We start from the raw sequence: 25608 nt of genomic DNA, 5'->3' as shown, positions 1-25608 counted from the left end.
TGAGGATCTCAGGGTGGGGTCACATCTGAAAAGAAGCAGAAGTCCCACTTCACAGATGTCCACTGCCCTCAGAGGCAGGGAGAGGCAGCAGATGTGGTTCCGATCGGGGAGGGAGGGGGCAGTTCAGGGGGCTCTCTCACTGGGTGAGGGGAGGATATTGAGGAGTTAGTGTCTGACCCTGGAACAGAGCGTAGGGGGATCTTCACAGTGATGGAATGGTGTGGAGGGTCAAGCAATCTGCTGGAGGAACTCAGATTCTGTGGGGGTGGGGGGGGGGGGAGTACTGTCGACCTCTCAGAATGAAACCCTGCGTCACACCGGCTGACTCCAAAGTATTGCTGATGTCTAGATCACGGCAGCCAGGCTCAACGTCAGCAGCAGGAAGAACTCGGTCTCTCGATCCAACAGGAATCCCCACAGTCATCTGGGAGACAAATCCAGCCAGCTTCTGAACTGAAACTCCCTCCACACCGTCCCATCACACACTCCCGGGGTCAGACACAGAGTGAAACTCCCTCTACACGGTCCCATCACACACTCCCGGGGTCAGACACAGAGTGAAACTCCCTCCACACCGTCCCATCACACACTCCCGGGGTCGGACACAGAGTGAAGCTCCCTCCACACCGTCCCATCACACACTTCCGGGGTCAGACACAGAGTGAAAATCCCACCACACCGTCCCATCACACACTCCCGGGGTCAGACACAGAGTGAAACTCCCTCCACACCGTCCCATCACACACTCCCGGGGTCAGACACAGAGTGAAACTCCCTCTACACCGTCCCATCACACACTCCCGGGGTCAGACACAGAGTGAACCACCCTCCACACTGTCCCATCACACACTCCCGGGGTCAGACACAGAGTGAAACTCCCTCCACACCGCCCATCACACACTCCCGGGGTCAGACACAGAGTGAAGCTCCATCTCTATCAGAAATTCCCCGCCTGGGATCCACAGACCCTTGGTTAACGGTCGAGGCCCATGGCACAGAAAGGTTTGGAACCCCTGCTCTACTCCGTCGGCGGGACCCCACCTCCTCCTTGTCAGATGCTCGCAGGAGGTCGAGGCGGGTCAGTGAACCGATGTCCGGCTGACACCCACTCCTTCTGCACCAGACTCTGGAATCCAGACAGGCTCCGACTGCTGGGGTCCAGGATCAGCTGGACCAGGGACGACACCAGGCAGGACAGATCCCGATCGTCCGATTCTGTGGGGATGGAGGGCATGCCAGCCGGCAGTCTGTACAGCCCACTCACAATGTCCCAGGGACAGAAAGGGACACATCCCCACCCCCTGGGATCTGGACTGAGAGAGAGAGGGCATGTCCCCACCCACCGGGGGTCTGAGAGAGGGGGGGAGAGAAGGGGGGGAGAGGGGGGGGAGAGGGGGGGGAGAGGGGGGGGGAGAGGGGGGGGGAGAGGGGGGGGAGAGGGGGGGGGAGAGGGGGGGGGAGAGGGGGGGGGAGAGGGGGGGGAGAGGGGGGGGAGAGGGGGGGGGAGGGGGGGAGAGGGGGGGGAGAGGGGGGGGGAGAGGGGGAGGGGGGAGAGGGGGGGCCGAGGGGTCGGATTCTATCCCACAGTGAGGGGTGGGGTCCCGGGAATGAGAGAGGGTTCGGGTTCCCAGGGATGGACTGGAGAGGAGAAGGGATCTGTGGAGTGTTGTGCTGCGGAGGGGGAGATGGTGAGGGGAGCCGAGAGGATCAGAGGTGGTGGCAGGGTGGAGGGGGCCGAGAGGGTCAGAGGGGTGGGGAGGTGGAGGGGCCCTCGTACCGTACGGAGGGTGGGGGCAGGACACTCACCCTGCAGCGTGACAGTCAGCCTCTGGTTCCCAGCAGTGCCGACACGTCCGTGGCTTTCTTCAGGCACAACCTGTGGGCCGGAGACACAATATTTATCTCTTTTATCGTAGAACAGGCCCTTCTGGGCCAGTGAGCAACCCCGCCCAGCAACCCACCAGTTTAACTCTGGCCTAATCACAGGACAACTGAACGATGACCTCTTAGCCCACTAGCCAGGAATCTCACGGGGAGAAATGGACAAAGGCCAGAATTGAACTTTGAACTCTGGAACGTCCTGAGCTTTAATAACGTTGTGCTGATCGCGTCGCTACTACGGCAACCTGGGGGGGTGGGGGGGAGTCAGCAGGGTGGAGTTCCCCAATCCCTCCCCCATCCACAGAGCCCTACCTCCTGCCCTGATTCCTCCCCACTCGCCCACAGCGCTCCCACCCTCAACTGCAGCACTCTTCTCCAGCCCCAACTTCTCTCCCCCCCCCCACACGCCCAGGAGCTGGCCCCACCCTGGGACAACGTCTCCCCTCCGTACCTGACATACTCCAGCCAGCGCGTGGACTCCAGCGACGAGAGCCACTTCTCGTCACCGTCCCGAATGGCGCCGGGCAGCTCTGCGGAGGGAAAGGCAGCAGGTGAGGGGGTGGTGGGCAAAGGGGAGGGAGATGAGAGGCACAGGCAGGGAGGAGCGACTCACCACATGCGCACAGGGAGCGGAGCCGGCTGTATGCCTGCTGGATGTCCGCTGGGCTCGGTAGGTCCTCCCCAAGATCGGCGATCACCAACTGCGTGTGTCCTCCACACACCATCTCTTCCAGCTTACTGACGAGCACAACACCAACAGGTTATGGGGTGGGGAGCGATCCGCTGTGTGTCCGGTGTGTCTGGCCCAGGACTGTGATGGGACGGTGTAGAGGAAGCTTCACACACTGTCTGACCCTGGGAGTGTGTGATGGGATGGTGTAGAGAGAGCTTCACTCTGTGTCTGACCCCGGAGTGTGAGATGGGACAGTGTGGAGGGAGTTTCACTCTGTGTCTGACCCCGGGAGTGTGTGATGGGACTGTGTAGAGGGAGCTTCACTCTGTGTCTGACCCCGGGAGTGTGTGATGGGACGGTGTAGAGAGAGCTTCACTCTGTGTCTGACCCCGGGAGTGTGATGGGACGGTGTAGAGAGAGCTTCACTCTGAGTCTGACCCTGGGAGTGTGTGATGGGACAGTGTGGAGGGAGTTTCACTCTGTGTCTGACCCCGGGAGTGTGTGATGGGACAGTGTGGAGGGAGTTTCACTCTGTGTCTGACCCTGGGAGTGTGTGATGGGACAGTGTGGAGGGAGTTTCACTCTGTGTCTGACCCCGGGAGTGTGTGATGGGATGGTGTGGAGGGAGTTTCACTCTGTGTCTGACCCCGGGAGTGTGTGATGGGACGGTGTGGAGGGAGCTTCACTCTGTGTCTGACCCCGGGAGTGTGTGATGGGACGGTGTGGAGGGAGTTTCACTCTGTGTCTGACCCCCCGAAGTGTGTGATGGGACGGTGTGGAGGGGAGCTGATGCCCGCCCCCCCAGCCCTGTGACTCCACCATACCCACCTGAGCCCGTCCCTCTGGGTGAAGCTGGTGCTCTGGAAGCTGCTCATCCTCAGCAGGTTGCTGCCAGCATGATGCCAGGTCCATCGCTGTGGACAGGTACAGAGAACGGTTACGTTGGGCAGGGCAGGGAACCCACACACAACCCCCTTCCCACGCAATATACTCACCGGGATGCGTCCGTCAGTAAACAAAGCCGATAGGCTCTTGATATCCAGGTCGAGAATCGTCCGGGGAACCACCAGGACCCTCGAGAGACTGTGGACAACACGACAGCATATCGGTCAGGGGGTGGGGACGGGTCTGTCATTGTGTAACACCGGGGTACGGTACCGGTGGGGACAGGTCTGTCTCTATATAACACCGGGGGTACTGTACTGGTGGGGATGGGTCCGTCACTGTGTAACACCGGGGTACGGTACCGGTGGGGGACGGGTCCGTCACTGTATAACACCGGGGTACGGTACCGGTGGGGACGGGTCCGTCGCTGTGTAACACCGGGGTATGGTACCGGTGGGGACGGGTCCGTCGCTGTGTAACACCGGGAAGAGAAAAAGATTTTTAAAATCAAGTTGCAGTTTCGAAAAGAGCACTAATCTGCACGGTGTTGATGAAAAATCTTATAATGATGAGAGTGACACAGGACTGAGTAGCCTTGAGATTTACAGTGTAAACTAACAATAGATGAGAAATATGGCTTGTGCCAGAAGTGAACGGCAAATTAATTAAAATGGAGTTGGGCACTGTTTCAGTCATTCCACAAAATAAGTTAGAACAGCATGTCAAAGACTCCAAACTGAAGCCTGTAGACATTCACCTAGGAACTTATATCGGAGAAAAGATAACTCCAGTGGGAATGACGTCCATGACTGTGAAATACCACAACCAACAAGCCACACTGGGTTTGTATACGGTAAAAACAGGAGGGTCAGCATTGTGGGGACGTGATTGTTTGATTGGGGATCTATCCACCATTTCTGTGCCATATACCCTGCAATGAAGAAAACTGAAAGCCAGTTAAGAAAGGTACTGGGTAATGCTACAACTGTCGAAAACCATGAACCGTTGCCCAACAGAGGGCAAGCAGGTGTTGGTGCCAACTCTGTGCCTTTGGTTGCAAAGTCTACTGGACCAAGGAAGGGTCACGCTGCCCAGGGGAAGCGTGGAAATAACAAAGCGGTGGTCTGACTCCAACGGTTTTCATAGGCAACATTATCTGAGGAAGCTTCTGATATGTTAACCAGGCAGTTTTCTGTGAAATGTGGCTTGGTTTTAAGCTGGAAGGGAGTTCAAGGAGCTTCAGGGAAGTTTTAAGAATTCTGATTTTGAGTCTAAAACTCTATATACATTACGGTTTTGGCATGAACTTCAAGTGAGAGACAAATTGTAAAGGTAGATGCAAAGACCAAAGCCGAGCCGGATGGATGGAAGGCCAAAATAAAGGAGTCAATGGAGATACAAACACAGAGAATTCATTCGATGAAGTTGTGGATGAGGAGAGATCAGATCATAAAGGGAGCAAGAGAATGAGAAATAAGAGAATACTCCAGTGAACTAAATGCACCTTCCCAAGATCGAGATGCACAAACTGGAAAGAAAAGGGGAAAGAAAGCAGAGGCTCGAAGCAGATCCAGAGAGAAAAGCTGAGAAATAAGGAAGGTGTTCAGAGCTGACAGAATCACTTCCTGCAGACTCCCACAAACATCAGGCAGGAGGCCCCAGATCCCGAGATGGTTTCACAGCCAAGAAGTCTCACTTGCCAAGCAGAGTGACCCCACTTGTCAGGAAAGACGTTATCCCACAAGAGTAAAAAATCCTGCACAGTGATCAAATCTTTAGTCAATTTAAACATTGACTGTGCTGTGGATGTCTGCATAGCAGATGTATTATATAATATACTGCTTATAGTGGAGATGCATTCTCTATTGAGTTGGAGTTTATAGCTAAGCAGGGAGGAGTGTTGTGTATTTAATATTTTGGTAATATTTGAGCAATCATATATATTGTTTGATTAAACATTCTTGTTCATTTAAATAATTAATTATGGGTTACTTGCATACATCATCACACTACCTCGTGACACGTACACGCCTCACTTAAAGGTAACCTTGAAGTTAGACCCGCTTTCCTGGACTCGCGTGTCTTCCTTTGAATTAGTGTAATGTTTCAACGTTACAAAGCGTAAGAGTTTAGCCATCACCTGGCCGAGACTTCGAAACGTTCGTTAACGAGGCTGACCCTCCAGCCTCGCACTCCCGTCCTGTCCAGTTCACTCTCCCAGTCCAAATGGGATTCAAACAACCGGGTGCGTGAGAAATCCTTCTCGAAGTCAGCATTACATCGGCGGGGCGCTGCAGACACAGGGTAGACACAGATTCACACAGGGGCCCCACGTGAACAAACCAATCACACTGCAGACATCGGTCCCTCGGACAGAGCAGACACTCCAACACTAACCAGTGTTTGCAGTCACTTCCAGAGCGTAATCGAACAAAAACAGGTCCCGCAGTGACTCCGGTCGAGAACTCTGAGCGATCAGTGTGACTATCTGTTAAAAACAAAATCCAGTGTTAACTCTTGCAAACCTGTTGAAACAGAGACTCTGTAACTGTACAGTGACCCTTAACCTACACAGTGACTGTGTACAGTTACACAGTGAGTGACCCTCACCCTGAATAAACAGTGACTGTGTACAGTTACACAGTGAGTGACCCTCACCCTGAATAAACAGTGACTGTGTACAGTTACACAGAGACCCTCGCCCTGAATAAACAGTGACTCGGTACAGTTACACAGTGACCCTCGCCCTGAATAAACAGTGACTCTGTATGGTTACACAGTGAGTGACCCTCACCCTGAATAAACAGTGACTCTGTACAGTTACACAGTGAGTGACCCTCACCCTGAATAAACAGTGACTCGGTACAGATTTACAGTGACTGACCCTCACCCTGAATAAACAGTGACTCGGTACAGATTTACAGTGACTGACCCTCACCCTGAATAAACAGTGACTGTGTACAGTTACACAGAGACCCTCGCCCTGAATAAACAGTGACTCGGTACAGTTACACAGTGACCCTCGCCCTGAATAAACAGTGACTGTGTACAGTTACACAGTGAGTGACCCTCACCCTGAATAAACAGTGACTCTGTACAGTTACACAGTGACCCTCGCCCTGAATAAACAGTGACTGTGTACAGTTACACAGTGAGTGACCCTCACCCTGAATAAACAGTGACTCTGTACAGTTACACAGTGAGTGACCCTCACCCTGAATAAACAGTGACTCGGTACAGATTTACAGTGACTGACCCTCACCCTGAATAAACAGTGACTCTGTACAGATACACAGGACTGGCAACACCTTCTCCTTACTGACCATGAATGGAGGCACACCTCAAGGCTGTATGATTTGCCCCATGCTCTGCTCTCTCTACACACGAGACTGTGCTGCAACACCATCTTCAAATTCGCTGACTGTTGTTAAGGAACCACGAGTGGAACCTCAGATTGTCACAGCAAGGTCGGTCAGCTGGTTGTACGGTGCCCGACAACCACCTCTCACCTCACATCAGCAGAACCTCCGGAAGGGGAAGGAGAGGGAACCTGCGCCTGTCTACGCTGGGGAGATCAGAGGTAAGGAGAGCCAGCACCTTTAAACTCCTGGGTGTTAACACCTCAGATGACCTGCCCTGGGCCCAACACTGGCCAGTTTATTAAGTACTCATATAAGCAGACATGGCCAAGAGGTTCAGTCATCAGAATGGGGAACAAATGTGGTCTAAGTGATTTTGACTGTGGGATGACTGTTGGTGCCAGATGGGGTGGTTTGAGTATCTCAGAAACTGCTGATCTCCTGGGATTTTCACACACAACGGTCTCTAGAGTTTACAGAGAAAAACAAAGGGAAAAGCCCAGTGCACAGCAGGTCTGTGGATGAAAATGTCTCGTTAATGCAGGAGTTCAGGGGAGAGTAGCCGGACTGGGGCCGCGAGGGGACGAGTACCTGCCGGGTGTGGTGTCCGGGCTCCAGCTGGAAGTGCAGGAGTCGGAAGTCCCTGCAGTGCAGCCGGATCTCCTCGGGCTGGAACTTGAGGTTGGAAGAGGCCGTCAGCACTTTACTGCGGGAGCTGCTCACTGAGACACAGAGAGGGAAGGGTTAAAGCTCCAGCCCCCATCCCAACCCTGGCTCCAGAACTCGCTCCCTTTGTCCCTCCCCATGCTGTCCGAGAACTCCCGTCCATCCCCTCCCATCTGTCCTGACCCAGAAGACTCCCCGTGCTGTCCCAGATCCCAATGCCTCCCCCTCCTCATCCCCTCCCCAGCTTCCCCAACCCACAACAGCTGCCCTTCCATTCCAACACCCTTCCCCCCACCTATTCAACTGCCAACAAGAGGCTCTGTTGCCCTCCTGGGTCAGAACGTGTTGGGGGGAGGGTGAGGGAGTCAGGTCTGTTTAATATTTGGGTGTCAGTGCATCCCATCCTCTCTTCCCTTCCCACCACCCCACACCCGAGTGGGTGCAGAGACGTCCGCCCATCCCACAGAGCTGTCCCTCACAGTGGCCCTTCAACCAGCACCTGGGTCTCAGGACAAGGACCATGGGTGGGAGGGGAGGGAACTGAGGGAAGCACAAGTGTTCCTCCTCTCCCCAAATGTTCCTTGTCCTCAAGAGGGGGCTTGCCATTCCTGGGTGGGTGACCTGTTGGGTGGGGGAAGAGGGGCTGTGAATTTGTGAGGGGCATAAGGGTCAATCCTTCCCGTTTCAAAGCGTGGGATCTCTGGAGATAGGATAGACTGACGGTGTTCCTGGGTGCGTCATCTGTTGGGAGTCTTACTGGGAAATGAAATTCAACAAAGAACTTGGGGTGGGGGTGGAACACCCACACCAATTCAGGGGGGGTAAAACAGGGGGTAAATCCATCTAGTTTCCAATAATGAGACCTCACAGATGGAATAAACTGATGTGTTTTCCTGGGTAGGTCATCTGTTGGAGGCTTACTGACGGATGAGGATCGACAGAGGGGCCAGAATCACCCAAGGAAGAGGGAAGAGAGGGGGTCAGATTTTCCAGTTCTGATAAGGGGACCTCAGGGATGGGCTAAACCTAGTGTAGAGATGGATGAAGGGCTGTGGGGGCCAATTGAAAGGCAGTGGGGGTTGGTCGGAGAGATTTTCCCGAAGGGGCTAGCAGACATGGGATGGGCCAACAGGCCTGGTGTGCGGGACCTGAGAGTGGCGGTTCTCACATCTTGCACTCACCTGCCACCAGCCGCTCAATGCAGGACAAGGCCACTTCGTCCAGTCCCAGAGGGGCAGTGCCAGAGTCCAACACCTGTACAGGAGGGGCATGGGGGGGGAGAACCAGTCATTGACAGGATAGGGTCTGAGCAGAGAGATGCGCTCAAACTTCTGCTCTGAAATACCCCACTCTTCCCGTATCGATGCTTCTCACGGCCCCCAGTAGTGGTGCAGCGGGGAGAACTCCAGGGCCCCCGGTTCACTCCCGATCTCCACTCCTCAGGACGAGCAGAGACAATCAGCTGCCGTAAACTGCCCTGCTAGTACACAGGTGAAAGGTAGAACTTGGCCAGAGTTGATGGGAAGATGGGTGAGAAGAGACCCAATGGGCCGAACAGCCTGTTCTAAATACATCTGAAATAACAAACCCTCTTGCCCTGGGATGACAATCCCCTCGCTGGAGAAACCCAAGAGGGGAACATTTTTCTCTGTATTTGCACTCCCCCCCACCCATCAGAATCTGGCAGTAAGACCACCACTCATCTCTCTGAGCTTCAGAGAGCACCAGGAGTCCACCGGATCCCGATCCAGGAATTCAGCAGTTCAGGGCCTAGGAACAAAACGTCCCAGTGAGCTGAGGCTCAGGGCGTCCTGAAGACATCGTCTCCCACCAAGGACATAATTGTGGCCTTGGTTTACTCCCAGAGCTCTGCACGCTCACTCAGATCGACGTCACCACTGACAGCTCACAGGACTGGAAGCCAGAACAACTCCGATTTTGGCCCTTCGTGCTGACGCCTGCCCCATGTATTTGCATTACCTTGGCAATTTTCCCTACACTGGAAGTCGAGGAGATTTGATTTGTCATGTGGAGACCATTCTGACCGATGGCATCACCGTCCAGTACGGAGATTCGGGAACAGCTGCAGCCTCCATCTGGGCACTGGCCTCCCCAGCATCCAGGACACCTTCAAAATGCAGCACCTCAAGAAATCCTGGAGGATCTTCAGCATCTGGGACATGCTCCCTTTACGTTACTACCATCAGGGAGGAGGTACAGCAGCCTCAAGTGACACACTTGGCATTTCTTGTGCGTTGCCAAAAGAATTAGCTTGTGAGGTCAAGGATCCCTCTCTCAGTATGTGAGGGTCTGTTCACAGGGTAGAAGCTGCCCCTGAGCCTGGTGGCACAGGCTATTAAAGTTTTGTATCTCCTGCCTCAATGGCAGAGTCATGGAACATGGAAGTGCTGTGGAGGGCATTCTGTCTGGTTACATCGCGGTCTGGTATGGAGGGGCCACTGCACAGAATCAGGACAGGGCTGTAACTCAGCCAGCTTCGTCACGGGCACAACCTCGGCACCATCTTCCAGAAGCAGCGACTCGAGGCAGCAGCACAGTACAGTCCCTCGCCATCCGGGACGTGCCCCCTTCCCATCACGGTGAGGGTGGGCAGGGGGTACAGTCCCTCGCCATCCGGGACGTGCCCCCTTCCCATCACGGTGAGGGTGGGCAGGGGGTACAGTCCCTCGCCATCCGGGACTTGCCCCCTTCCCATCACGGTGAGGGTGGGCAGGGGGTACAGTCCCTCGCCATCCGGGACGTGCCCCCTTCCCATCACGGTGAGGGTGGGCAGGGGGTACAGTCCCTCGCCATCCGGGACGTGCCCCCTTCCCATCACGGTGAGGGTGGGCAGGGGGTACAGTCCCTCGCCATCCGGGACGTGCCCCCTTCCCATCACGGTGAGGGTGGGCAGGGGGTACAGTCCCTCGCCATCCGGGACGTGCCCCCTTCCCATCACGGTGAGGGTGGGCAGGGGGTACAGTCCCTCGCCATCCGGGACGTGCCCCCTTCCCATCACGGTGAGGGTGGGCAGGGGGTACAGTCCCTCGCCATCCGGGACGTGCCCCCTTCCCATCACGGTGAGGGTGGGCAGGGGGTACAGTCCCTCGCCATCCGGGACGTGCCCTCTTCCCATCACGGTGAGGGTGGGCAGGGGGTACAGTCCCTCGCCATCCGGGACGTGCCCCCTTCCCATCACGGTGAGGGTGGGCAGGGGGTACAGTCCCTCGCCATCCGGGACGTGCCCCCTTCCCATCACGGTGAGGGTGGGCAGGGGGTACATTCCCTCGCCATCCGGGACGTGCCCCCTTCCCATCACGGTGAGGGTGGGCAGGGGGTACAGGACAGCGATCACAGAACGTTACAGCACAGTACAGTCCCTTCGGCCCATGCTGTGTGTCAGCCTTTTAACCGACTCTAACCCTTCCCTCCTACATAACCTCCTTTCTCCCTGTGGCTAAAACTCTTCCTCCTTAAGTACGTACATAGTTTCATTGCACATCTGTATTGTGCACTATTGCTCTTTAATGCACATTTTGTATTCTTTCACACTTCAGTGCTTACATTCTGTATTCTAAAGGATATATTTCTGACTGAGCAACCTTGGAACAATAATTTCCTTTGGGATAAATAAAGTTTTATCTTATCTTTTCTTTCCTCCGTGTGCTCATTTAACAATCGCTGTAGTATCTGCCCCTACCACCACCCTTAGCAATGCGTTCCATGCACCCACCACTGTCTAAAATATCTACCTCTGATATCCACCCCCAACCAAAAAGACCCACATTCGAGGATTCAGGAACAGCTTCTTCCCCTCTGAATGATCCACGAACACCACCTCACTACTCTGCTTTTCAATGTTTACTTCTGCATTTCACAGAAACTTTATGTACGCCTCTGCCACAGAAGAACAAATTCTACAACACCAGTCGATGATGGCAAAGCAGTGACTGTATTCCATTAGCAGTTTGAGGAGCTTTGGTTTCCACCTAAAATACTTGAAAATTTCTACAGACGTACCATGGAGAGCATTCTGACTGGCTGCATCGCCGTCTGGTATGGGGTGGTGAGGAGGCTACAGCACGGGATCGAAGTAAGCTGCAGAGAGTTGTAAACTCAGTCAGCTCCATCACGGGCACTGGTCTCCGTAGTATCCAGGACATCTTCAAGGAGCGACGCCTCAAAAAGGCGGCATCCATCGTTCAGGATCCCCACCACCTGGGACATGCCTTGTTCACACTGTTACCATCAGGTAGGAGGTACAGAAGCCCGAACACACACACTCAGTGATTCAGGAACAGCTTCTTCCCTTCTGCCATCCGATTCCTGAATGGACATTGAACCCTTGAACACTATCTCACTATTTGTTTTGCTTCTATTTTTGCACTACTTATTCAAATTAACTATTTAATATATACATGTTTTCCCCTATGATTACGTACTGTATTGTACTGCTGCCTAAAGTCAACCAATTTCAGGACAGCCGCTGCAGATGATATTAAAGCTGATTCTGAGGACAGGAAGTTAATAGAGAGATGGTGTCATGATAACATTTCCATCTGCCAACGCAACCAATGAGTGGGGTATCGATTTCAGGAAGGGACGTGGGGGCAGTGCACATACTCCTGTCCACAGCTCGGGAGTTGAGGCAGCAGGAAGTGTTGTTGTTGTGGTCAGAAGGACTGAGAGTTTCCGGTTCCTCGGTGTGAACGTCACCAATAAACTGTCCTGGACCAACCGAGTAGGCGTCACGGCCTAGAAATCTCTCCACTTCCTCAGGAGGCCAAAGAGATTCAGCAGGTCTGCGTTAGGCCTTTTACTGAGGCACCGGAGAAAACATCCTGTCAGGATGCACGGCAACTGCTCCGGGAGATGGCAAGAGACCGCACAGAGTCGTGGGACGCAGCTCAGCACTTCACCAGCCTCCCCTCCACGGACTCTGTCTACACTTCCCACCGCCTCAGTGAGGCGGGCAGCACCGTCAGAGTCCCAGCCACCCGGGTATTCTCTCCTCCCCTCCCATCGGGCAACACCGTCAGAGCCCCAGCCACACCGGTATACTCTCCTCCCCTCCCATCGGGCAACACCGTCAGAGCCCCAGCCACACCGGTATTCTCTCCTCCCCTCCCATCGGGCAGAAGTTACAAAACCACCAGGCTCAAGCAGAGCTTCCACCCCATTGTCACAACAATACATTACAGTTAACACACACAAAATGCTGGTGGAATGTACAGTCGACGTTTCGGGCCGAGACCCTTCCTTATAGATGCTGTCTGGCCTGCTGCGTTCCACCAGCATTTTGTGTGTGTTGCCTGAATTTCCAGCACCTGCAGATTCCCTCGTGTTTGCGAATGTATGACAGGAGGGACTCTGGACTCCGCGTTGGGGCTGTCGCACGTGTTCGCCTGCCTGCCTGCACTGAGGGGGAGCTTCTCCCCTCGGCGGGTGGCGAGCGGTGGATGCGGGTTTGAGAGCAGTACAATGGATGGGGGGAGTTGTGGTGCAGGTGTGGGTCGATGAGATTAGCCAGTTCAGCCTAGACCAGCTGGAACTCTGTAATGGCTCCAGGCTGAGAAAGTGGGGGTGGGATTAGACACCCCATCCTGTAAAAACCCAGAGCTACAGAAGCTCCAAAGACCTTGTCCCAAGATGGGCTACCCCGGGGACAATCTGAAAGACTGGTCCAGGGCAGACGACCGTAGTGAGCCGCTGTCAGCTCCCAGTAGGGATGATGTGCTCAAGGTGAAGATCACAGACTAGATGGGCCGCATGGCTTGTTTCTGTGCTCGATAACTCTTGTGACCCACCACTCTCTGTGTGAACAAAAACTCGCCTCGCACATCTTCCTTAAACCTTCTCCCGCCCCACCCTGAATCTGTGCCATCTGGCATTAAGCGTTCCTGCCCCGGTTAAAACATTCTGCCCTCACGTCTCCCCTCGGCCTCCAACACGGACAGACAGACCCGTAAGGATACAGAGAATGGAGGGATAGGGGTCTTGCTTGAATTTGGGATTGTGTACAGCTACTGGCTCTACTCCATTTGGGGTTTCTGCAGGTTTTGTATTTCCAACAAATCTCTATGGGTACACGGTGGGGAGCATCATGCCTAGCTACATCACCGCCTGGTATAGAACAGTACAGTACAGGCCCTTCGGCCCACAATGTTGTGCCGACCCTCAAACCCTGCCACCCATCTAACCCTCCACCTTAAATTCCTCCACATATCTGTCTAGTAGTCTCTTAAACTTCACTAGTGTATCTGCCTCCACCACTGACTCAGGCAGTGCATTCCACGCACCAACCACTCTCTGAGTAATAAAACTTCCTCTATTCCCCCTGAACTTCCCTCCCCTTACCTTAAAGCCATGTCCTCTTGTATTGAGCAGTGGTGCCCTGGGGAAGAGGTGCTGGCTGTCCACTCTATCTATTCTTCTTAATATCTTGTATACCTCTATCATGTCCCCTCTCATCCTCCTTCTCTCCAAAGAGTAAAGCCCTAGCTCCCTTAATCTCTGATCATAATGCATACTCTCTAAACCAGGCAGCATCCTGGTAAATCTCCTCTGTACCCTTTCCAATGCTTCCACATCCTTCCTACAGTGAGGTGACCAGAACTGGACACAGTACTCCAAGTGTGGCCTAACTAGAGTTTTACAGAGCTGCATCATTACCCTGCAACTCTTAAACTCTATCCCTCAACTTATGAAAGCTAACACTCCATAAGCCTTCTTAACTACCCTATCAACTTTCAGGGAGCTGTGGACATGTACCCCCAGATCCCTCTGCTCCTTCGCACTTGGGGGCTCCAATCCACAGGACCACAAGGGGCTACAGACTCAGCCAGCTCCATCACAGGCACAACCCCCTCCGTCAGCCAGGACATCTTCCAGAGGCAATGCCTCGAGGCAGCGGCATCTCTACGATTCATCCAGCAGGGATCCCAACCTGGGCTCCATCGACCGCTGCACAACTGTATTGGTCCATGGCATTAAAAAAAAACACTGGGAACCCCTACATCCAGGACATCAGACCGAGAACCTCTATCAGGTCAAAAAAAGGGTCTTGGCTCAAAACAGCTACTGTTTATTCGCCTCCATAGATGCCGCCTGACCTGCCGAGCTCCTCCAGCTTTGTGTGTGAGTTGTTCTGGATTTCCAGCATCTGCAAAATCTCTTGTTTACCTGGTTATTTATTTTTTACACCCTTTATAGATGTTTAAGTCTCTGCATTGTACCACTGCTGCAAATGGACAAATTTCTCAACAAGTGACAATAAATCTGATTCATCATTCTGGGCAGTTCCTGTGCTCTAACATTCAATTTTCACTTTATTTAGAGACACAGCATGGTACAAGGCCCTTCTGACACAACGCCACCCAATTACACCCATGTAACCAATTAACCCGTACGTCTCGGGCTGTGGGAGGAAACGCACGCGGTCACGGGGAGAACATGCAAACTCCTTACAGACATTGGTGGGAATTCAACCCTGATTGCTGGTACTGTAATAGCGTTATGTTAACTGCTAGGCTGCTCTACCCCCCCCCCCCCCCCACCCCCAAATGTTCAATCTCCCACAACACTCCCCTCTTTACTGGCTGGGGCTGTGTGGGAGGGGCACATAGAACCATAGGACATGACAGCACAGAAACAGGCCTTTCGGCCCTTCTTGGCTGTGCCAAACCATTTTTCTGCCCAGTCCCACTGACCTGCACCTGGGCCATATCCCTCCAAACCCCTGTCATCCATGTACCTGTCCAAGTTTTCCTTTAATGTTAAAAGTGAGCCCGCATTTACCACTTCATCTGGCAGCTCATTCCACACTCCCACCACTCTGTGTGTGAAGCCCCCCCCCCCCCATGTTCCATTTAAACTTTTCCCCCTTCACCCTCAACCCATGTCCTCTGGTTTTTTTTCCTCCCCTAGCCTCAGTGGAAAAAGCCTGCTTGCATTCACTCTATCTATACCCGTCATAATTTTATATACCTTTATCAAGTCTCCCCTCATTCTTCTACACTCCGGGGAATAAAGTCCTAACCTATTCAACCTTTCTCTGTAACTCAGTTTCTCAAGTCCCGGCAACATCCTTGTAAACCTTCTCTGTACTCTTTCAACCTTATTAATATCCTTCCTGTAATTCGGTGACCAAAACTGAACACAATACTCCAAATTCAGCCTCACCAATGTCCTATACAACCTCACCATTACATTTCTAACGTTACAGGAGGTGCAAATCTGAAAGATGGGTTACATTGAAGTGTCACAATAAAAAACGTTGGACAAACCCAGTTCCTTAACAGGAGTGGCTGTGACATCGGGGGGGGGGGGGGGGGGTGGCGGAGTGAAGGTAATTACCCCGGGGGAGTGGCGTACATGAGGCCTGGGATGCTGCCTTGGGCACCTTCCTCCGGGAGGGATCCACTCAGTGGTATAGGGCTGGGGAGAGGTGGGGATGGGTGCAGGGGTCCGAGCGGGAGGGGGCAGCGCACTTCCTTACCTGCTGGGGGTCCCCAACCCCGGCCGGGACAAAGGCCACGCGGAAGTTGGTGCACAGCAAGATCCCACGGGTGGAAGCCCCTTGGGAGTCGTACCTCCTGGCGCCCACCTCCCCCTTCACCTTCTCCCCTGGGAGGAGAAAACAGAGACGTTACCAGATACAGGAACCGGCGGCAACCCTCCCCCAGCTCCCAGTACCGCAGAGGGAGAGGCAGACAAGCACGGATATACCCCCAAACCCGCTCCTCCTCCACCAACTCCCGCTGTCTCGGGAAAAGCATCCATTTCATTGTTGTCGCACAGGTGAAAATCTTTCGTTTGTGTGCCATCCACAGTTATAGAGTACCACAGCACAGAAACAGGCCGTTCAGCCCATCCAGTCTGTGCCAAACTGTTATTCTGCCAGGTCCCATCGACCTGCAGCCAGACCATCGCCCTCCCATCCATATATCTAACCAAACTTCTCTTACATGTTGAAATCAAGCTTGCATCCACCACTTCCACTGGCAGCTTGCACCACCCTGAGTGAAGTTCCCCCTCAGGTTCCCCTTAAACATCTCCCCTTTCACCCTTAACCCATGATCTCTAATCCTAGGCTCATCCAGCTTCAGTGTTTACCCTGTCTATACCACTCACAATTTTGCATACCTCTAGGAAGCAGAGAGATCGTTTCACACAAAACCACATCGAGGAGGTGAACGGGAAACAGACAATAGGTGCAGAGGTAGACCATTCGGCCCTTTGAGACTGCACCGCCATTTTGAGATCATGGCTGATCATCTGCTATCAATACCCGGTTCCTGCCTTGTCCCCATATCCCTTGATTCCCCTATCCATAAGATACCTATCTAGCTCCTTCTTGAAAGCACACACACACAACTGAGGGACAATTGCTTTACTAACTTCTAAATATCATCGGCAGAAAGCAGAATAAACAGCTACAGAGAAAGTGCAGTGCAGGCAGACAATGAGGAGCCAGGCCCACAGTGAGGTAGTTTGTGAAGTGAAGAGTTCATAGTGTACTGGAGGTCAAAGGCAGATGAGAGAATCAGAGATCCTGCCCACCCAAGTCACCTGCTCTTCTCTCCTGTCGGGCAGAGAGTCTGAAATCACAGACCACCAGGCTCAGGACGGCTTCTGGTGTCACCGATTGACTGGTCTCCGAGCAAATGCACTCGTTTCTCAATCATACTCTATTTTAGTTGTGCACGAGAGAACTGTATGGCCGCTGTCACTCACACTGTGAGAAATGCCATTTTTATACGGAACTGACCAGCGGATACGGATATCGACCATTCGTGTACGTTCGAATTCCTTACTTGCAGCATCAATCACCATTCACAGTCGAGATGTGGAAAGTCAGTAGAAACCACAATCTGACAGCCGATGATATTTGGAAGTTAGTAAAGCAATTGTCCCTCAGTTGTGTCTGCGTTTCACATCTTCCCTTACATTGTTATCTGGTTCTAGTAAGCATAAACTGCTTTGGAAACCCTTCTCCTTAAAGGCCTGTTTTGCCTGGGTTGTCTGCAATCTATCCTTGCCTGGACATTGTTAACCCTTGGCTTGCCACAACTTGCACACTATCCCACTGTTGAAAAATCCCCAGGTATGGTAAGATGGGCTCAGGACCTCGTGATCTCCCCCACTGTGACCTTTGCACCTTGTTCTCCCCAGTACCGAGGACATCTTCCAAGGGCAGCCCTTCAAGAAGCTGACATCTACCAATAGAGACCCAGGACATCGGTGGCAGCACCAAACGCGGTGAGTTCCTTGCGTGGGGGGTTTATTTTTAAAACCGTAAAAGAGAGATGGGGTCTAGCGCAGCACGCATTGCCAAAGTGGGAACTTAGAGGTGTTGACTCAAGAGGCTGAGACCAAAGAAACAGCTAAGAAGGGTTAGTTTTTCCTTTCCTTATTGCTGATCTGGTCTTGGTTGCCCATTGGACAGAGCAGGCAGGATGGCAGATACGGCAGTGGATGCTCCTCCTGTAGGATGTGGGAATTCATGGAACCTGACGGTCTCATCTGTGGGAAGTGCAGCCAACTCCAGCTCCTGAAAGACCGCATTAAGGAGCTGGAGCTGGATAAACTAGGGATCATCTGGGAGGCAGAGCATTTGATAGATACCACTTCTGAGCAGGCGGTTACACCCAGAGTGCAGAATTCGGGGAGCAGATGGGTGAGGGAGGTAAAGGGAGAAGGAAGTCAGTGCGGGGTCCCCCCCCGTGGCCATTCCCCTCAGCAACAGGTATACCCCGTCGGATACTGCTGAGGGGGTGACCTATCTGGGCAAGGCAGCAGCAGCCAAGCACTGTGGTCAGCTCTGAGCCTCAGAAGGGTAGGGTGAAGTCAGATGGAGCTATAGTTGTAGGGGACTCGATAGTTAGGGGGACGGATAGGAGATCCTGTGGCAGCAAAAGAGATGGCAGGATAGTGTGTTACCTCCCGGGTCGCAGGGTCCAGGACATCTCTGAGCATTTTCAGAATATTCTTGAAGGGGAGGGAGAGCAGCCGGAGGTCGTGGTACATGGTACCAATGACAGGAGAGGGGTAGAGGTCCTGCGCAGCAAGTTTAGGGAGTTAGGAAGGAGACTGAAGAGCAGGACCTCCAAGGTGGTAATCTCCGGATCACTGCCAGTGCCACGAGCTAGGGAAGTTCAGAACAGGAACATAGCGCAGATGAATGAGTGGCTGAGGAGATGGTGCAGGGGGCAGCGTTTCAAGTTCTTGGCTCATTGGAACCTTTTCTGGGGAAGGGTTGCACCTGAACTGGAGGGGAACCAATATCCTAGGAGGGAGGTTTGCTAATGCTGTTGGGGAGGATTTAAACTGGATTTGCAGGGGGGTGGGAACAGAAGTGAAGAGACAGAGGATGGGGCAGTTGGCAGCTTGAGGGGAGTTTGTGAGGAAGGATAGATAGATGACGGAGCAAAGATGCACTCAGCCTGATGGTTTGAGATGAGTCTATTTTAATGCAAGGAGTGTCATAAACAAGGTGGATGAACTTAGAGTGTGGATCAATACGTGGAACTATGATGTTGTGGACATTACAGAGACTTGGATGGCTCAAAGCAGGAACAGCTGCTGAGTGCCAGGTTTTAGATGTTTCAAAAAAAAAACCAGAGGGAGGCAAAAGAGGTGAGAGCGTGGCTCTGCTGATCCTGGTGGCAGAAAAGGGGGAAGTCATGGAGGGATTGCCTACTGAGGCATTGTGGGTGGAAGTCAGAAACAGAAAGAGGGGCAATAAGTCTACTGAGTGCTTTTATAGACCCCCCAGTAGTAACGGAGACATCGAGGAGCAGATTCTGGAATGGTGCAATAATAATAGGGTTGTTGTGATGGGTGATTTTAAACTTCCCTAATATCGACTGGCATCTCTTTAGAGTAAGGGGTTTAGATTGAGTGGAGTTTGTTAGATGTGTACAGAAAGGTTTCCTGATGCAATATGTAGATAAGCCAGCTAGAGGAGAGGCTGTAGTCTATCTGGTATCAGGAAATGAACCTGGTCGGGTGTCAGATCTCTCAGTGCAAGAGCACTTTGGAGGGAGTGATCACAACTCTATCTCCTTTAACACAGCACTGGAGAGGGATAGGAGCAGATAATTTGGGAAACCATTTAATTGGGGTAGGGGGAAATATGATACTATTAGGCAGAAACTTAGGAACATAAATAGGGAGCAGATGTTCTCAGGAAAATGCATGGCAGAAATGTATTGAATTCTGCGCAGGTATGTTCCATTGAGGCAGGGAGAGGATGGTAGGGTATAAGAACCAATGTGTACAAAGGATGTAGAAAATCTACTTAAAAAGAAAAGCTCACGAAAGAAACTAGGAAATGTTAGAGCTCTAGAAAATTACAAGGTTGCTAGGAAGGAGCTTAAGAATGGAATGAGGAGAGCCAGAAAGCCTTGGTGAGCAGGATTAAGGAAAACCCCCAAGGCATTCTACAAGTATGTGAAGAGCGAGAGGATGAGCCGGGTAAGAATAGGACCAATCAGGTGTGACAGTGGAACCCGAGGAAGATGCATGGAGTCAGAGGAGGTAATGGAGGTACTTACTTTGCTTCAGTATTCACCAGAGAAAAAGACCTTGGCAATGGTGGGAATGACTTGCAGCGGGCTGAAACATCTAAGTGTATAAACATTAAGGAAGAGGATGCACTGCATCTTTTGGAAAGCATCAAGTTGGATAAGTCTCCAAGACCGCATGAGATGTATCCCAGGCTACTGTGGGAAGCGAGGGAGGAGATTGCTGAGCCTCTGGCGATGATCTTTGCATCATCAATGGGGACGGGAGAGGTTCCAGAGGATTGGAGTGTTGTGGATGTTGTTCCTTTATTCAAGGGAGTAGAAATAGCACAGGAAATTATAGGCCAGTGAGTCTTACTTCAGTGGTTGATAAGTTGATGGAGAAGATCCTGAAAGGCAGGATTTATGAACATTTGGAGAGGCATAATATGATTAGGAATAGTCAGCATGGCTTTGTCAAAGACAGGTCGTGCCTTATGAGCCTGATTGAACTCTTTGAGAATTTAACAAAACACATTGATGAAGGCAGAGCAGTAGATGTAGTGTATATGGATTTCAGTAAGACATTTGATAAGGATCCCCATGCAAGGCTCATTTAGAAAGTAAGGAGGCAAGGGATCCAAGGGGACATTGCTTTGTGGATCCAGAACTGGCTTGCTCACAGAAGGCAAAGGGTGGTTGTAGACGGCCCATATTCTGCATGGAGGTCAGTTGGTGACCAGTTTTTTTATTAAAACAGAGAGTGGTGGGTGTGTGGAATGCACTGCCAGCGATGGTGGTAGAGGAGGATACAATGGGGTCTTTTAAGAGACTCTTAGATAAATACATGGAGCTCAGAAGAATAGGGGCTACGCTGTAGGGTAATTCTAGGCAGTTTCTAGAGTAGGTTACGTGGTCGGCACGACATTGTGGGCCGAAGGGCCTGTAATGTGCTGTAGATTTCTATGTTCTATTGCCGTGCTGTCTTCTCATTGTCGCCATCAGGGACACACTCAACGTTTCAGGAACAGCTTCTTCCCCTCCACCATCAGATCTCTGAACAGTCCATGAACGCCACTTTGCTGCCTTTACGCACCAGTTCTTCACACATGCACATTTCTTATTGCAATCTAATGTGTTGCTATGTATTGCACTGGACTGCAGCTGCAAAACAAGACGTTTCATGACATACGTCGGTGGCAATAAACCTGATTCTGCGGCTTTTCAATGTCCTTGCCACAAGAATAAAGCAGTTCAGCTGTCATTCAGTGAAGGCTGATCTCCCTCCCGTTGTGACCCTCGTAGTCTGCACTGTACTCTCTGTAACTGTATACTTCATAATGTTTCACGTTTACTCCCCTGACGTTCTAATGAATGGAACAATCTCACATGCAAACAGAAGGTTTTTCCACTCTGTCTCGGTATGTGTGACAACAATAAATGGATATTAAATGACTCTACCATCTGTCTGAATGGAATAAAGCCTCTCTGGAGAACGGCGGGAGGTGTTTGGGAGGGAAGGACTCCAGTTAACTACAATGCTTAACCAGGGTTTCGGCCCAAAGGTCAAATTCATGATTGGTGAGCTCAAGGGGTGAAGTTCAAAACTGGAAGCCTGACATCTACGAGTCTGATAATCCAGGGACAAGCACGGGTCGGGAGTGTGAGTGAGTGAGTGAGTCTGTGTGTGTTAATCACATGCTCTCTGTGACCAATGGGCTACCCCTCCCACCGAGTACTGGTTTCCTCCCCAACTCCAAAGGATGTAGGGGTTTCGAGGAAATGCCCCCTCCCCTCCACTGTGTGGGTAAGGGGTAGAATCCAAGAGGGGTGGGATCTGATGGGAATGTGGAGGGATTAAAATAGGATAGCTGTAAATGGGTTAGGACTAACTTGCTGGGCTGAAGGGCCTATCTGCTTGTGTTGTGCTGCTGAACATTGTGGGTATGCGATGTTGGCGCTGGACCGCATGGTGAAACTTGTGGGCTGCCCCCAGCACACCCGCAGAGTGTTGGTTACTGACGTGAAAGATGCATTTCGCTGTGTTTCAACGTACGAAGTGATGAGTAAGCGAATCAGAATTCGAGGCGAGCCCCTCCCTTCGTCAACAGTGTAGAACAGAACTGGTTACCCTGTAACTATTGGTGGGGGGGGGCAGTAACTTCAGTGTCACCCGCGCTGAACTAATTCCACAACCGATGAGCTCACTTTCAAGGACTCTTCACCTCATGTTCTTGATATTTATTTATTATTTTCTTTAGGGATTTGTGAGGAAAGATGCCAGTGGTTTTTGCAGACCCAGGCGACTTCTTCCAGTTCATCCATGAAACAGACTAGTCTTCTTCTCTTACGTCTTTCTTTGATTTTTCTAGGTGGCCGGGTGTGGTAAACTATGTATACCTGTCTGCACACGCCTCTCTGCTGTCTGCTCCTGTGGCTCCTCCCACAGACCCCGGTATAAAGGCGATTGGAGGCACTGCTCCTCCCTCAGTTTCCAGGATGTTGTGGTCTCTTTTGCTGCTAATAAAAGCCTATCGTTCGCCTCCCGTCTCCAAGAGTTATTGATGGTGCATCAATTTTATTAGCAGCAATTTTAAAACATGGAGAGCATTTTACGACCCAACAGATTGGATCTCGACCCTCAATCCCAGGAAGCCGGCGACGCTTTCGAACTCTGGCTAGCATGCTTCGAATCGTACCTGGAGGAGATTCATGTGACCGACCCTGCCACAAAGCGCAGGGTTCTCCTCTCCAGAGTCAGTGCAAGGGTCTACTCCATGATCAGAGACCAAACGGACTACCAGGATGCGATGGACGCCCTCAAAAGACAATACCGGCGGCCAGTGAACACGGTCTATGCAAGACATCGCTTAGCAACACGGCGGCAGCGGGCTGGAGAGTCAAGCGCTAAGTTTGTCCGGGCCCTACAGACACTCGTGCGGGCCTGCGACTGCAGGGGACTGATGGCGGAACAGCATGCAGAGCTGCTGGTAAGAGACGCCTTCATTTCGGGGATCAGGTCAGTGTACGTGCGCCAGCGGCTGCTGGAACACGCCGATTTTACCTTACATTCGACAATCGAGCTGGCCGACACGCTGGAGGCCACTCTGCACAACGCTGATGCTGTCCAGCCGCGCGATCTCCCGCCGACCTTGTGGACACTGCAGACCCCGCAACCCGCCGGCGAGTTGACCTCGGCTGCTGCCAGTCGCGAGTCCGCGCAGTGTTACTTCTGCGGACTCGAAAAGCACTCCCAAAAACGCTGTCCGGCCCAAGAAGCTACCTGCTCCAGCTGCGGCAAGAAGGGCCACTTCGCCAAGGCCTGTAAGTCCAAACCACGAGCGGGGTCGAGCAGCGCTGTGTGCGAGGCATGGGGGCAGCCATCTTGGTCGCCGCCATCTTGCCTGCCCGCCGCGTGCGAGGCATGGGGCGGCCATCTTTGTTGGCGCCACCTCGCCCCGCCTCTGACCCATGGGAGCTTACTGGGCACCAAGATGGTGATTCAACTCTGGCCTCCGTGACCCTTGACCAAAGCGTCCCACACCAGCTTGCAAGGTCAATGATGGACATCCTGGTAGAGGGGCACAGGACTAGCTGCCTGTTTGACACGGGCAGCACTGAGAGTTTTATTGACCCGGACACAGTGCAACGCTGTGGACTCGTGACACGGCCGGTAAGCCAGAGGGTCACCTTGGCTTCTCGATCGCACTCCACAGACATCCGGGGGGGTTGTGTAGCGACATTGGTGGTGCAGGGCACAGAATATCGGGACTTTGCGTTATTGGTCATGCCTCAACTGTGTGCGCCTGTGCTATTGGGGCTCGACTTCCAAAGCCACCTGAAAAGTGTGACAATGGAGTATGATGGGCCCCTCCCACCAATCACTGTCAGAAATCCTCAGTTTTGTGGGGTTTCGTCATATACCCCACTACTGACCACACACACACACTGACCCCCACATCCCACCCAACACCATGCCAACAGCTGCGCTATTGACACCACTTGCAGCCTCTCCACCTTCAAGATCCCTCCCCCACTGCTGTTCGCCAACCTGACCCCCGACTGTAAACCTGTGGCAACTAAAAGCAGAAGGTACAGCGCAGGGGACAGAGACGTCATTAAATCAGAGGTGCAGTGGCTGCTCAGGGAGGGGATCATTGAGCCAAGTACAAGTCCTTGGAGGGCCCAGGTGGTCGTTGTTCAGATCAGGGAGAAAAATAGGATGGTCGCGGACTATAGCCAGACCATCGATAGGTTCACGCAGCTTGACGCATACCCACTACCCTGCATCGCGGATATGGTCAATCAGATAGCTCAGTACAAGGTGTACTCGACCTTAGACCTGAAATCCGCTTACTATCAGCTCCCCATCCGCACGGAGGACCGCCCCTACACCGCCTTCGAGGCGAGCGGCAGGCTCTATCATTTCCTGCGCGTCACCTTCGGTGTCACGAATGGTGTCTCTGTCTTCCAGAGGGAAATGGACCGGATATGGACCAGTGCCAACTGAAGGCCACGTTCCCATATCCGGATAACATCACCATCTGCGGTCACGACCGGCAGGATCACGACACTAACCTCCAACGATTTTTCCAAGTGGCCAAAGCTCTTAACCTCACCTATAACAGGGACAAGTGTGTGTTCGGAACCATCCGACTCGCTATCCTTGGGTATGTCGTGGAGCACGGGGTCATTGGCCCTGATCCCAACGTATGCACCCCCTGTTGGAACTCCCTCTTCCCACCACTCTCAGAGCCCTCAAACGGTGCCTGGGCTTCTTTTCCTATTACGCCTGTTACAAATGTGGAGCAACTCTGAGGGGCCGAAGGGTGCAATGTCGCCCCCTCCTTTTTGAGAATCGCAAGATCGCTATTATTTCGGTTCTGAGACCCAGGAAATGAGAGAGATACACACAGAATACACAACCAGGTGGAATGTCTCCTAACAAAAGCAGAACGGAACCACTGATTACTGCCATTGTCTCTTGGAGAAGGAATTGTGTATTGAGTACTGTACTATTCATTGAAACCCCTCAGGGGGCAGTCAGAGTGGTCTGGTTGAGGGATTGCATCATCCCAACCTCATTGACATCTGAGACCCCGTGAGTGAGGATAAAAGAGGGGTCTGGGGAACAACCCCTCAGACGCACCAGGAGAAACGCTAGAAATCCAGTGACAGCGTTTTATAGCGAAAGCCGGTGAGAGCTCGTGTGCGTCCTCCCTTGCCAGGGTGGCGGGCTCATCACGGAAGAACGGTTTAGCTAAAGGAGAGGCCACACTTGAATGGCCACGACAACGAGACACCGACGGATTGAAATCATAAAGGAAGGTTGGCAAAACACTTAGCGGTAACTGTTCCCATTCTCCTATCTCTCTCTCTCTCTCTCTCCAACAATTGCAACACAGCAACAAACGACGGCAGCCTGTGTGAACTGAAGCGAACTTTATATTTCCATCGGACAATTCATTATCCCCTAGACAACGATAGAGCTTGTTTCTTATTGATTATTATTATACCCGCACTTTTAGGTTTAGTATTGATGACGTATATTATCTGTATATTTGCATTGATATTATTTTTGTGTATTTTTACTAATAAATACTGTTAAAAATAGTATCACCAGACTCCAACGGACGTC

General features: G+C 52.4%; 1 protein-coding gene across 1 annotated transcript in view; it reads right to left on the bottom strand.

Moving 5' to 3' along the window:
- Positions 1–6: 6 nt before the first annotated feature.
- LOC140736349 (myotubularin-related protein 11-like) overlaps positions 7–25608 on the bottom strand; it is a 147623-nt gene continuing 122021 nt past the window's right edge. The window contains exons 4-14 of the mRNA XM_073062341.1: positions 15962–16089; positions 8646–8718; positions 7390–7520; positions 5837–5927; positions 5580–5730; positions 3550–3637; positions 3383–3468; positions 2495–2619; positions 2333–2411; positions 1807–1876; positions 7–1215 (exon numbers count right to left, since the gene is read on the bottom strand). Of these exons, the coding sequence (XP_072918442.1) occupies positions 1822–1876; positions 2333–2411; positions 2495–2619; positions 3383–3468; positions 3550–3637; positions 5580–5730; positions 5837–5927; positions 7390–7520; positions 8646–8718; positions 15962–16089 (1007 nt within the window). The 3' untranslated portion in view covers positions 7–1215; positions 1807–1821. The remainder of the gene's footprint in view (positions 1216–1806; positions 1877–2332; positions 2412–2494; positions 2620–3382; positions 3469–3549; positions 3638–5579; positions 5731–5836; positions 5928–7389; positions 7521–8645; positions 8719–15961; positions 16090–25608) is intronic.

The sequence above is a fragment of the Hemitrygon akajei genome, chromosome 11 (genome assembly GCF_048418815.1).
Source record: "Hemitrygon akajei chromosome 11, sHemAka1.3, whole genome shotgun sequence".
In the NCBI taxonomy this organism is placed as follows: domain Eukaryota; kingdom Metazoa; phylum Chordata; class Chondrichthyes; order Myliobatiformes; family Dasyatidae; genus Hemitrygon; species Hemitrygon akajei.
The sequence above is the reverse complement of the archived record's forward strand: the minus strand, read 5'-3'. Positions and strand labels throughout refer to the sequence as shown.